Source organism: Phoenix dactylifera, chromosome 5, assembly GCF_009389715.1.
Source record: "Phoenix dactylifera cultivar Barhee BC4 chromosome 5, palm_55x_up_171113_PBpolish2nd_filt_p, whole genome shotgun sequence".
Lineage (NCBI taxonomy): Eukaryota > Viridiplantae > Streptophyta > Magnoliopsida > Arecales > Arecaceae > Phoenix > Phoenix dactylifera.
The window spans coordinates 7,127,778-7,142,443 of record NC_052396.1 but is presented as its reverse complement, the minus strand read 5'-3'; the positions used below and the strand labels follow the sequence as shown (position 1 = coordinate 7,142,443).

At 48.7% G+C, this 14,666-nt stretch overlaps 1 protein-coding gene across 2 annotated transcripts in view; it reads left to right on the top strand.

Moving 5' to 3' along the window:
• The first annotated feature begins 2,455 nt into the window (after positions 1-2,455).
• LOC103711463 (probable receptor-like protein kinase At5g24010) overlaps positions 2,456-14,666 on the top strand; it is a 29,829-nt gene continuing 17,618 nt past the window's right edge. Inside the window, exon 1 of one of the 2 annotated variants that reach the window (XM_039126684.1) lies at positions 2,456-3,873. In XM_039126684.1, the coding sequence (XP_038982612.1) occupies positions 2,701-3,873 (1,173 nt within the window). In that variant the 5' untranslated portion in view covers positions 2,456-2,700. The remainder of the gene's footprint in view (positions 3,874-14,666) is intronic. The other variant, XM_039126683.1, reaches the window with a different exon arrangement.

Here is a 14,666-nt window from a genome sequence, read left to right as displayed (position 1 = left end):
TTTATCTTTCGGTACACATGAGCAGCATGAAATAAACCACAATCTCTTGCCATCATGTGGATATCCCTAAGCATTCGGTGGCCATCGCCGCCGATCCTTATTCCAAATTCACCCGATCACTGTAGTGAAGTTCTTTTTTAGGATAGAGCATTTTCAATAACATTCGAGGAGGTGAGGTTTCACCAGAAAATAACACTAAAGGAGAAACCTGGCCTCCATAGAGCATAAAGGGGATATGTAGCGGTGGCTGGCATCTTTCTCCATGGCCTCTTCTCCCCAAGCAAACTGCTTAGCACGTTAATTATGTTCTTTCTCATTATAGCAACATATAACATCTATTCTCTAACAAAAACAAAACAAAAAAAATGTCCTATCTATGTGTTACAAAGATTGATAATATTTTGAAGAAAGGCCAGTATAATAAGATTATGGGTTATCAAAACCTACATTAATCCAATCTCAATTCAAACCTATGCCTGAGTTGATATTTATCGAGCCAAATCCATCTCTACTAAGTGATACAAACCTCATCCCAACTATGAGTTGGGTTGATCCTGTCTAAATGATAGACCTACCAGGTTTCATTTGGAGGTAGACTTACTCTCATCAATTCAATGCCCACCTCGCTCCCTATTTACTTTATATCTATCATCAAGCTCCCTACCCGGGTTGTAACAAAAATTGAAAAGTGCAGATGACCTTTTTATTTGGACCCATACCTCAGAAGCACATAGCTTGCAAAGTCAACTAGCAAATGGTATATTTGCAGGAGGAGGAAGGAGGTCCAGGGGTCAATAAGGATGTTACCTAATTCAACAGCGTTGCTAGAGAAATAAGGGTGGAGGTTTATTACAAAAGATTTTGGCCTTTAAAGAAAGCAAATTGAGCATGCCTATCATAAGAAGGTAAAATTGTCCATGAGTTGGAAGCCCCGACGGAGATGTTCAAATTTTTGGAAAGACGTTATTAAGACTCTTCCACCATTTTGGAACAGAGTCCACTTCTATATTGGAAACGGCTGAGGGACTTTGTCTTGGAAAGATAGCTGGCTATATGATACTCCTCTCAAGTTGATCTCCCCTGCCCTCTATGTTTGCAGCTTAATAAAAAATAGATCAGTGCCGGATTTCTTCAACTCGAGAACCATTTTATGGAAACTCAAATCTCCGGCAATCAAAGGAGATATGCTCATAGCTCAACCACTTGCTCTCCTTACTATGTGCGGTTACATTCAATAGCGAAGAGTACAAAATTGTCTGGAGATATCAGATTGTGAAGGTACCTTCTCATCATCGTCCCTTTTTCTATTTACTAACTCTAGAGGAGTGTCATGTAGGTTCGCATCTTCTCTTTGGAACCTCTGTAAACCCCTAAAGATGAAAAGCTTCCCTGGGCTCTGCTACAAGAGAGAGCTCAATACAAGAGACGCCCTTGGCAAGAAGCTTGGAAAGAATAGTGGTGAATGTGTTCTTTGTCAACAAGCAGTGGACTTTGTATCTCTCCTCTCCCTCTCCCTTGTATCTCTCTCCTAAAACTTTTGTAATTTCTCCCAATCTTTGATTTTTAATAAAAGCTGGATGGCTGTTTTTCTAGCCCTCCTTATCATTAAAAAAAAAAAAACTTTTAAGCAATTTTGAATGGCTCTACAAACTTATTTTGAAACCCAAGAGTAAACTAACCTTCTACTTCATCACTGAGAAAAAATTATAGCATGTACTACGCGCACCAGTATGATCGTACATGCCACCAATCACCAAGGCGTATTTATATATGCCAATCACCGTCGAATGGAATCCACGGTAATACTTCTCAGTGATTGGTGGCATGCACAACCGTACCAATACATGTAGTATAGATAATAATTTTTCATCACAGAATTAAAATATAAAAATTTATTTTAATAAATAATTAACAAGTTGGATATGTTTTCTATTTGTTTTATGATGAATATCATATAATCATTACTTGAATTGTTTGAGCCAGGTTGTCTTTGTCAGGAGGAGTGCAAATTCTTCACGATTATAGTCGAAGAAAATTCAAACAACCAAGTGTGCCATAAATTTTAAAGCTACGCCGCTTAGATGTGGCTCTAATATATCATGGAGGATTTTAAAACAAAAATTATTAACAAAAAAAAAAATTTGAACCTGTCAAATATACCAAGTATCTAAATCAAAACAATTTCCCACCGCTCAGATCGCAAAAGATCTGCTACCCATTTGATGCGGAGCGTAGACCGGCTAGTCAATGTCGAGGTCTGTATAAGACCAAACCGCACCACCAAATTTCCACGCCGGATAACATTTTCCTGCCAGGGTTGAATCTTTCGCGCGAATGAAGGATTCGCCTGCCTTCGCGCGAATCTGCCGTTGGATCATCCCCTGGTCGCTTTGAGCTGTGTGCAGGCGGATGGATGACGGGGTTCGGAGCGCTGTGCAGTTGATGATCCATCGGTGGATTCGCGCGTTCATGCGAAACATGCAGACCCGTCACGTCAACCATCGAGAACGTTCCAACACAGGTCAGTGTCTCCGGTCGTCGCTGACAGCTCGCCCTCTTTACTAAGTCTACCCCGTCAAGAGGGGAATCCTCCTCAGATCTTCCTATCCCAATATCCCGGTGCACGCCCCCTCTTCTTTTCCCTGGTGCTATCTCAATATCTCGGAGCATCAGCTGCACCTCTCCACACGCCATTCGGAGATGGAGCTGCTGCTCGCAATTACTATTTTCTACTTATCCTCCTTCCACTTATCCTCCTCCGCCTTCACCCCTACCAATCCCCACTTCCTCGCCTGCGGCTCGACCTCCATCATTCCCCTCATCACCGACAATCCCGCTCGCAACTTCACTCCCGACTCCGACTTCTTCACCCCCAAGTCCAACTCAATCTCCCTCTCCAACCCCAACTCCTCCCTTCTCTACGCCACCGCCAGGGCCTTCACCGAGCGCTCCACTTACCGATTCAAGCTCGACTCCCAGGGTACACATGTCCTCCGTCTCCACTTCTTCTCCTTCACCGACCAAAACCATGACCTCGCCACTGCCCGTTTTGACGTCTCCGCCCTCGACCGCTTGCTCCTCTTCGGCTTCTCCGTCCCAAACACCCAAACTCCCGTCATCAAGGAGTACCTTCTCTGGGTGGACACCGCCGAGCTCGCCCTCACCTTCATTCCCCATTCTAATTCCAGTGCATCCTCTTTAGCCTTCGTCAACGCGATTGAAGTCTTCCCGGCACCCACCAACCTCATCAGCAACAGCACAGATCCCGAGTCAGTACCTTCCAGCCGGCGTATCAACCAATTAGCCCACCAGGCACTGGAGATAGTCCACAGGATCAACGTGGGAGGCCAAAAGGTGACCCCGGCCAATGACACCCTTTGGAGGACCTGGGTTCCCGACGATGAGTACCTCTTCACAGACAAGGACTTTTCGCTGGATAACAGCACGAGCCCCAAGAACATCAAATACGCGGCGGGCGTAGATCCTGTAATCGCACCGGCGAACGTCTACGACACTGCCCGAACCATGAACATATCGAGCTCCATGGTATTATCCAACCCCAACTTCGACTTCAACATAACCTGGAGCTTCCCTGTAACTTCAAACTACAGTTACTTGATCCGAATGCATTTCTGTGATTTCGTTTCGAAGATCTATACTGACCTCTACTTCGACGTTTATATCGGCGACCAATTTGCGCACCAAGATCTCCATCCAGCTGATAAAGTAGATCAGCCAGCGGAACCTTTCTTTCTGGACTCCACCTTGTACGTTCCAACCTCGCAGCACCTCATCAATGTTAGCATTGGCCGTTCGAGCAAGAGCAGCCCGACGACGGCTAATGCTATCCTGAACGGGCTGGAGATCATGAAGGTGTTCGGCAGCTTCAACGGAAGCTTCAACCCTGACTCAGGCAATAGCCAAACCAAGAAGATTCATGTTGCCATTCTGATTTCAACCATTGTTGGTGGTGTTTTTCTGATTGCTTCAGCGATCGCTGTCTTGGTGCTTGTATGTAAGAGATGTTGCTCGAAGAGTGTGATAAAGCCAGCGGAAACAACGCGGGCACCATACAGGACCGACGGTGCCAATTCTGTTGATCTCTCGAGCCAGTTTACTGAAAGAACAGCACCCAGTGCCTCGCCCCACTTCAAAATGTCTCTTCATATCAGCTTTATTGAGATCAAAGTGGGGACCAACGACTTTGACGACAAGCTCGTGATCGGCACAGGCGGGTTTGGGAAGGTCTATCGGGGAGTTCTCAGCGATGGCACCAGAGTTGCAGTGAAGCGAGGAACGCGACGGTCAGGGCAAGGCTATCCAGAGTTCCAGAGAGAGATCCTCCTCCTGTCCCAAATTCGCCACCGCCATCTTGTCTCACTGATTGGTTACTGCGAGGAACAGTCGGAAATGATCTTGGTCTATGAGTACATGGAGAAGGGGCCTCTCCGGAATTACTTGCATGGCTCCGACTTGCCATGCCTTTCCTGGAAGCAGAGGCTGCAGATATGCATCGACGCCGCCAGGGGCCTCAACTACCTCCATACAGGCTACTCGCATAACATCATACACCGTGATATCAAGTCCACCAACATTCTGCTTGGAGACAAGTACTCGGCCAAAGTATCGGACTTCGGGCTCTCGAGGTGGGGGCCTTCTTACGGGGAAACCCATGTTTCCACCAAGGTCAAGGGCACCTTTGGATATCTAGATCCGGAGTACTTCAAGGCCCTGAAACTCACTGATAAGTCTGATGTTTACTCCTTCGGAATGGTGCTCCTTGAGGTGCTGTGCGCGAGGCCAGTGATCGACCAGACACTCTCAAGTGAGCAGATCAACCTGGCAGAGTGGGCTCTGCAGTGGAAGCAAAGAGGCCAGCTGGAGAAGATCATTGACCCGAGGCTTGTGGGGAAGATCAATGAGAATTCTCTGAGCAAGTTTGGCGAGACAGCGGAGAAGTGCCTTGCAGAGTGTGCTGTTGATAGGCCGACCATGGCGGATGTGCTGTGGAACTTGGAGTATGCTCTCCAGCTTCAGGAAACAGAGCTGAAGAGGGAGCCTTACGAGGACAGTGGTAATGTGGAGTCGCAGTTTCCGGTGACAGCAGTCGGATGGGCGCCTTCAACTAGGATATCAATTGATGAAGGTCGTTCGATGGCAGGGATGAGAGAAGTCTGCTCGGACACAACTGCAAGCAAGGTGTTCTCCCAGATAATTGTTGATGAAGGCAGATGAACGGGATTGATTTTGTTGGAAGTTACAACAAATCAAAATGTTTGGTAATGGGTAGTTAATAATTGTGTGGTAATGGGTAGTCAATCATTATGTGGCAATAGGCTGCCTAATTATGTGGTAATGAGTAGTCAATGTGTGGTAATGAGTAGTTGTGGTAATGGGCTGCCTAATTATGTGGTAATGAGTAGTCGGGTTTTTTTAGAGTTAAGTGGATTTACGTTTTCATTTTGCATTGTAATGCCTATATAAGGCCGCCTTGTTTTTCATTTTGATAAGCGATTAGAAAGAAATTACAAACTATTGTGTATTTTGAAAAGAGAGTGGTATAGTCCATAGACTTTTCTTAATATTGGTATCAAAGCCACTTAGATCTATTTTCTCACCTTTTCTTCTCCTCATGGCCTCCACCACTAATCATGTCAATCCTCAAGGACCAAAGTTATCAAAAGATAACTATGAGAGTTGGTCAATCTAAATGAGAGCCTTATTTGGTTCTCAAGATTTGTGGGTGCTAATCATTGATGGGTTCACGGAACCCACACCGCTAGTAGAAGCCATGTATACCACGGAAGAGAAGAAGGCTCTTAGAGAGCATAGAAAGAAGGATAGCAAGGCTCGTTTCCTACTCTATCAAGGGTTGGACGAGTCTACCTTCGAGAGAGTTGCCGAAGCAACGACGAGCAAGGAAGCATGAGATATCCTTGCTACCATCTAAAAAAAAGTCGAATGGGTGAAGCGAATTCGCCTCCAAACTCTAAGGGGCGATTTTGAAGCCGCTCAAATGAAAGACGAAGAAACTATTTCTGACTATTATTCACGATTAGTATTAATCGGAAATAATATGAGAAGAAATAAAGAAAAGATAGAAGATGTCCGAGTGATGGAGAAGTTGCTCCGATCCCTCTCATCAAAGTTCAAGCACGTGGTGGCGTCGATTGAGAAGTCGATGAATTTGGAGGAGATCTCAATTGAGGAGCTCTTGGGATCTCTCCAAGTTCATGAGCAACACATGCAAAAGAAAACTATCTCCACAGCTTTGGAACAAATACTAGAGTCAAAGTTGACTTTAAGTGATCGAGGCTCATATGGTAGTGGCCGTAGTCGTGGTAGAGGCAGGGGACGTGGTCTCCAACAACGAACCACTCAAAATCAAGTGGAGATCCAAAGCTTCAAAGGCCGAGGACGAGGCAATCGGGGAAGATTCACACCTAGGCGTGGAAATAACAAGAATGTTCAATGCTACAACTCTCATAAGTTTGGGCACTATGCATCGGATTGCTGGCACAAAACCGAAGGGCAAACCAATCTCACCGAAGCAACAAATAATGAGGGTAACAACTCTACACTTCTTCTTGCTCATGATGATTCAAGTGTTCAGAATGATAGTTGGTACCTTGACTCGGGTGCTAGCAACTACATGTGCGGGAAGAAAAAATTTTTCATGGAACTCACAGAAGGAGTTCATGGAAATGTGAGTTTGGGAGATTCTTCAAAACTCCCAATTAAAGGCAAAGGGAAGATTAAAATCTATCAAAAGAATGGTAAGCCCGAGTATATTTCTGATGTTTACTATATTCCTAACATGAAAAGCAATATTATTAGCATCGGTCAACTACTCAGAAAGGGATACGTAGTACATATGGAAAACAACCATCTTTGGTTGAAAAATGCAAATGGAAACCTCATATGGCTTGTGTTAAGATGACAAAGAACCGTATGTTCCCCTTACATCTAAATACAGAATTCGAGAAGTATTTCCAAGGACTCGTTGAGAATGAGTCATGGAGGTGGCATCTTCGCTTCGGCCATCTAAACTTTGATGGCCTGAAGCTGCTTTCTACAACCGGCATGGTACGTGGCCTACCAGCAATCGATCCACCAAATCATGTTTGTGAAGGTTGCATACTTGGCAAGCAACCACGGCTTCCTTTTCCTAGTAGAAAGTCATGGAGAACAGAGGCACCATTGCAACTTGTTTACACTGACATCTGCGGACCGATTGAGCCTGTCTCTTTAGAAGGTAATAGATATTTCATTACCTTCATTGATGACTTCAGTAGAAAATTGTGGGTGTACCTTCTTAAAGAAAAATCTGCCACTTTCATTACCTTCAAGCACTTTAAAGCTCTAGTTGAAGCGGAGAGTGGTTACATGCTTTTAACTCTCCGATCTGACTGAGGTGGTGAGTACACCTCAAATGTCTTTCAAGAATATTGTAGGGAGCAAGGCATAAAGAGGCAGTTTACTACTGCCTACACACTACAGCAAAACAGCATCGCAGAGAGAAAGAACCGAACCATCCTTGATATGACAAGTACCATGCTCAAAGAAAAGGGACTGCCGAAGCAGTTCTGGGCGGAAGCTGTGGCGTGCTCAACTTATTTGCTCAATCGATGCCCGACGAAGATAGTAAAGAACAAGAGACCTCAAGAGGCATGGAGTGGTTACAAGCTTAGTGTGGCGCACCTACAAATATTTGGGTGGGTTGCATATGCTCAAGTACCTGATGTCAAAAGGAAGAAACTTGATAATCGCGGTGAAAAATGTATCTTCATTGGATACAGTGAGGAGTCGAAGGCATATAAGCTCTATAACCCACTAACCAAGAAACTAGTGGTTAGTAGAGATATCGTCTTCAACGAAGGAGAATCATGGAACTGGAGCAATGAAGAAACTGCCAAAGAGCAATTTGTGGTGGATGAACCTGATGAACCCCCACAGGAGGTTCCACCACTAGCTACACCACCATCTCCTCAGCAAGCTACACCCTCTCCTGGAAGAGGCTCTTCATCTTCTGGGGGAGGTAGTAGCAACAGATTTGCCATGCATCGAGGTTCCATCAGAATGAGAAGCCTCAGAGAGATTTATGAGCAGATAGAAGATGGTGATGAGCTCAATTTTTTCTGTTTATATGCTGATCACGAGCATCTCACCTTCCAAGAGGCTGAGAAAGAAGATTGTTGGCAATCGGCAATGGAGGAGGAGATTCACGGCATCCAGAATAATAACACCTGAGAGTTAACAACACTCCCACAAAATCATAAGGCGATTAGTGTCAAGTGGGTATACAAGATTAAGCACACAGCAGATCGTAGAATTGATCGGTACAAGGCGATGCTTGTAGCGAAATGCTACAAACATAAATATGGCATCGATTAACGAAGAAGTATTTGCCCTGGTTGCTCGACTGGATACGGTAAGATTATTGATTTTACTTGCAGCTCATCAGAGGTGGAAGATATATTATCTTGATGTCAAGTCAGTATAACAACCCAGGATCTCACCCAAAATGGCTAGCCGGAAGGTATTATTTGGGTTCCTTGATCCTGTATAAGTACCCAAGATCTACCCAGCGAATAACAGATGTGGGACTAAATACACGCCCGCACGGGTCCTCACATACTCCTCCCGTTCAAGCCCTGACGTCCTCGTCAGGCTAAGGGTTCAAATCCATTCAAATCTAATCACAAATACCACGATCGGTCCGTGGTCAACCTCAATAGATCTGTGCTGCAGTGTCCCCTAGTCCACATAGGTTATGGGCCGGGTCCGCTCTGATACCATTTGTAACAACCCAGGATCTCACCCAAAATGGCTAGCCGGAAGGTATTATTTGGGTTCCTTGATCCTGTATAAGTACCCAAGATCTACCCAGCGAATAACAGATGTGGGACTAAATACACGCCCGCACGGGTCCTCACATACTCCTCCCGTTCAAGCCCTGACGTCCTCGTCAGGCTAAGGGTTTAAATCTATTCGAATCTAATCACAAACACCACAATCAGCCCGTGGTCAGCTCCAATAGATCCGTGCTGCAGTGTCCCCTAGTCCACATAGGTTATGGGTCGGGTCCGCTCTGATACCATTTGTAACAACCCAGGATCTCACCCAAAATAGCTAGCCGGAAGGTATTATTTGGGTTCCTTGATCCTGTATAAGTACCCAAGATCTACCCAGCGAATAACAGATGTGGGACTAAATACACGCCCGCACGGGTCCTCACAGTCAGCATTCCTCAATGGCATACTTAAGAAAGAGGTGTATGTGCAACAACCAGAAGGTTTTCTGGTGAAAGGGTAAGAGAACAAAGTTTACCGCCTGAAGAAAGCCTTGTATGGCTTAAAGCAAGCATCACGAGTCTGGAACGCACGGATCGATGAATATCTTCATCAAAATAGCTTCACCAGATGTCCCTATGAGCATGCCGTCTGCATGAAAAGAAACCATCAAGGTGAATTTCTAATAATTTGCCTTTATGTTGATGATTTGCTATACACAGATAATAGTGCTGAGATGTTTGCAGAGTTCAAGATGTCCATGTTCAATGAATTTGAGATGACGGACAATGGATTGATGTCCGACTTCCTTAGCCTATTACTCATCCAAATAAAATTGCTGACAAAATTGAGAATGGCAGTTGCGGTTAATTACCTGCATTGGAATATGAGTGCCTTCTCCTGGCATTAATAATTTAATAAACTTCAGAAGTTCAATCTTTATAGTTCCCTTACAACTCTTTAAGGTGCTTTTGCAACATAAAGAATAAGGTGATGTTACAAAGATTGGATCAGCCATGAGGACGATGGTGATACCTGCGACGAGTTCTCTATTTTGTTTCCGCCTTATTAGTTGCGGCATGGTTTTTGGGATTTCTGGTTTGTCATCCAGGGTTAGGTTGTTTTTTGCAAGGAACTGCCATTCGATTGTCCACTGCATAGTTTATAAAGCACTCCAAACTTTATCATTCATCTATCTACCCAGGTCTCAATGCAGGCAGATGAAGATTAACCGTGAACTCGTGCAAAGGATGGCAAATCTTTCTTTCACACGAAAGATACAAACATGACCCAGAAGTCATGGCTGCCTGCCTATAAATTTGAGAGTCTGAGCAGCCTTCAGCCAAGCGTCAGGAAGTTCTGTTCTGTTTTATCTTGTTTTACTTATAGTAAAATAAAAGGGCCGTCCAGCAGATGGTTGGTTCGTCTACTGTTCTACACTGCAGCAAAAAATTCTTCGATCATGTTTGGTCTAAATCACATTCCTTATAGTTTGGCTGAAATTTAGCCTAGTCTTTCGTTTCATTTAATCTGTCTTAAAAGGAAAAAACACGGCAGTAAACAGATTCACAGAATCAGAAGGTTCCACCAACTAGAAAGAAAATTTAACGCAGCGCCATAAATGGGAAAACTTAAGCACGGTGTTTGCCGTCAAAGTGAACATCATTTGGTGGTCATGTACGTCTCAATTCCACCTACCTTAAACCTGCATAATATAAAGTTCCGTCTCCTATCTTTGATATTCTGCTATCTGCTCACATGTCCAACAAATTAATATATGCCTTTTTTTTTAGAACAAGGATGGAGAAAAAGAGCCTGGCCAAAATAGGGTGAGGGCGAGATCCAAAGCTAGGTCATTCATATCAATTTCCAGTGACTTTAACAATTGAGTTAGTGGGCACCATCAATTTAGAACTCAATATTCAGCCAGGTAATTTTACTCCTTTAGGTCTTCATCTTTTTCCCTGCATTGAGCCATGCTAGAGCAGATTAGGATAATGGCAAATGAGTGAACGACTGGCATTAAAACTGAAGGATGCAAGTCATGGTGGTGACTGGCATCATGCTCATTTATCCCAACAGACCTTTATGTCAATACACCTTCTGTACCATATACCGGTACCGAACTAGTATGGTAGACTCCATACCGTCCGATTTGGTGTAGTATTGTATACCTTGTTTTTTACTTAAAATTTAATTTTTCGTTCAGACTTACTAGTGTCCAACCACCCGCAATACATATTGCAAAAGAATAATATAAAATTTTAAGTTATAATATATAAAATTAAAATTGTTGCTGGTGGTCCAAACCGAGAACGATTGGCACAGCGGTGTGAACGGGGTTCCCTTTGAGTTGCTTTGGTTGCACTCCGCCTTCCGCCGTGAAACCTGCAAACAAGCCTCGCACCACCACCGGGGTAGTGGGGGCCCTCCGACGATCAAGTCAGAGGAGATCGAAGGAGAAGGAGAAGGAGAAGGTAGCAGGTGAGTTGATACTCTGGAAGATATATCTTACCCTCCCCCTTCCCCCGGGGATTCGTCATCGTGTGGCACGATGGGGCTGCCACTGACATGGCCGTTACAGGGCGTCGTGGGGCAGCGCTGGGTACAGCCATGGCAGGGCATAGTGGAGCTCCGCTTTGTACGGCTGTTACAGGGGATCGTGGGGTAGCGCCGGATACGGCCGTTGCAGGGAGTAGTGGAGCAGGGGGCCGCGGCGTGCCTCAGAGGAACAGTCTGTTGTTGTCGAGAGATTGTCGACTCGGGGTCGGATTGCTGGGTCAAGGGGCAGCCGACTCGGGGTCGGGCTGCGGAGCTGAAGATATCCGACCCGAGGTCGGATTGCTGGGTCAAGGGGCAGCCGACTCGGGGTCGGGCTGCGGAGCCGAAGATATCCGACCCGAGGTCGGATTGCTGGATCAAGGGGCAGCCGACTCGGGGTCGGGCTGCGGAGCCGAAGATATCCGACCCGAGGTCGGATTGCTGGATCAAGGGGCAGCCGTAGTCTTCCTGAGCGTGCGCGCCGGTCACGTGGGGCATGGTGGCTAAGTTCCCCCGTAACAGTAGCCCCCCACTCCCGAGCCTGGAACCAGGAGGGGAATGGGTGAAGGGAGTGATGCTTCGAGATTGCCGCCATCCCTCGGAAAGGCGCGCGCGCTCCGAGCTTCCCGCCTTCTTTATGGCGTATGGCAGTTGTCGCTGATCTGGCGGTCTGCGGATTTCGGCGGACATCCTTCCTCTTTTTAACTCTCGGTAGCGCCTCGCCGACTCCTGACTCTTGAAGTTCCTCCGGCGCTAGGCCTGGCATCCGAGGGTTAGGCCTCAGGAAATTCATCCGGCGCTAGGCCAGGCATCCGAGGGTTAGGCCTCAGGAAATTCATCCGGCGCTAGGCCAGGCATCCGAGGGTTAGGCCTCAGGAAATTCTTCCGGCGCTAGGCCAGGCATCCGAGGGTTAGGCCTCAGGAGATTCTTCCGGCGCTAGGCCAGGCATCCGAGGGTTAGGCATCAGAAAATTCATCCGGCGCTAGGCCAGGCATCTGAGGGTAAGGCCTCAGGAAATTCTTCCGGCGCTAGGCCAGGCATCCGAGGGTTAGGCCTCAGGAAATTCTTCCGGCGCTAGGCCAGGCATCCGAGGGTTAGGCCTCAGGAAATTCTTCCGACGCTAGGCCAGGCATCCGAGGGTTAGACCTCAGGAAATTCTTCCGGCACTAGGCCAGGCATCCGAGGGTTAGGCCTCAGGAAATTCTTCCGGCGCTAGGCCAGGCATCCGAGGGTTAGGCCTCAGGAAATTCTTCCGGCGCTAGGCCAGGCATCCGAGGGTTAGGCCTCAGGAAATTCATCCGGCGCTAGGCCAGGCATCCGAGGGTTAGGCCTCAGAAAATTCTTCCGGCGCTAGGCCAGGCATCCGAGGGTTAGGCCTCAGAAAATTCTTCCGGCGCTAGGCCAGGCATCCGAGGGTTAGGCCTCAGAAAATTCTTCCGGCGCTAGGCCAGGCATCCGAGGGTTAGACCTCAGGAAATTCATCCGGCGCTAGGCCAGGCATCCGAGGGTTAGGCCTCAGGAAATTCTTCCGGCGCTAGGCCAGGCATCCGAGGGTTAGGCCTCAGGAAATTCTTCCGGCACTAGGCCAGGCATCCGAGGGTTAGGCCTCAGGAAATTCTTCCGGCGCTAGGCCAGGCATCCGAGGGTTAGGCCTCAGGAAATTCTTCCGGCGCTAGGCCAGGCATCCGAGGGTTAGGCCTCAGGAAATTCTTCCGGCACTAGGCCAGGCATCCGAGGGTTAGGCCTCAGAAAATTCTTCCGGCGCTAGGCCAGGCATCCGAGGGTTGAGCCTTGGGGAATTCCGCTCGTTGGTTGGCCAAGGCTGGCGCAGGCCGAGGCGACCGGTCGGGGCTTCAGGCTAGTCTGCTCCCGGGATGATCATCGGGTTAGCCTGGCATCCGAGGGCCGAGCCTCGGAAAATTCCGCTCGTTGGTCGGCCAAGGCTGGCGCAAGCCGAGGCGACCGGTCGGGGCTTCAGGCTAGTCTGCTCCCGGGATGATCATCGGGTTAGCCTGGCATCCGAGGGCCGAGCCTCGGGAAATTCCGCTCGTTGGTCGGCCAAGGCTGGCGCAAGCCGAGGCGACCGGTCGGGGCTTCAGGCTAGTCTACTCCCGGGATGATCATCGGGTTAGCCTGGCATCCGAGGGCCAAGCCTCGGGAAATTCCGCTCGTTGGTCGGCCAAGGCTGGCGCAAGCCGAGGCGACCGGTCGGGGCTTCAGGCTAGTCTGCTCCCGGGATGATCATCGGGTTAGTCTGGCATCCGAGGGCCAAGCCTCAGGGAATTCCGCTCGTTGGTCGGCCAAGGCTGGCGCAAGCCGAGGCGACCGGTCGGGGCTTCAGGCTAGTCTGCTCCCGGGACGATCATCGGGTTAGCCTGGCATCCGAGGGCCGAGCCTCGGAAAATTCCGCTCGTTGGTCGGCCAAGGCTGGCGCAAGCCGAGGCGACCGGTCGGGACTTCAGGCTAGTCAGCTCCCGGGATGATCATCGGGTTAGCCTGGCATCCGAGGGCCAAGCCTCAGGGAATTCCGCTCGTTGGTCGGCCAAGGCTGGCGCAAGCCGAGGCGACCGGTCGGGGCTTCAGGCTAGTCTGCTCCCGGGATGATCATCGGGTTAGCCTGGCATCCGAGGGCCAAGCCTCGGGGAATTCCGCTCTGGCATCCGAGGGCCAAGCCTCAGGGAATTCCGCTCGTTGGTCGGCCAAGGCTGGCGCAAGCCGAGGCGACCGGTCGGGGCTTCAGGCTAGTCTGCTCCCGGGATGATCATCGGGTTAGCCTGGCATCCGAGGGCCAAGCCTCGGGGAATTCCGCTCGTTGGTCGGCCAAGGCTGGCGGAAGCCGAGGCGACCGGTCGGGGCTTCAGGCTAGTCTGCCCCTGGGATGATCATCGGGTTAGCCTGGCATCCGAGGGCCAAGCCTCAGGGAATTCCGCTCGTTGGTCGGCCAAGGCTGGCGCAAGCCGAGGCGACCGGTCGGGGCTTCAGGCTAGTCTGCTCCCGGGATGATCATCGGGTTAGCCTGGCATCCGAGGGCCGAGCCTCGGGAAATTCTGCTCGTTGGTCGGCCAAGGCTGGCGCAAGCCGAGGCGACCGGTCGGGGCTTCAGGCTAGTCTGCTCCCGGAATGATCATCAGGTTAGCCTGGTATCCGAGGGCCGAGCCTCGGGAAATTCCGCTCGTTGGTCGGCCAAGGCTGGCGCAAGCCGAGGCGACCGGTCGGGGTTTCAGGCTAGTCTGCTCCCGGGATGATCATCGGGTTAGCCTGGCATCCGAGGGCCGAGCCTCGGGAAATTCCGCTCGTTGGCCACGCGCCTGTCGCTTGCCGCTCGACGGGAT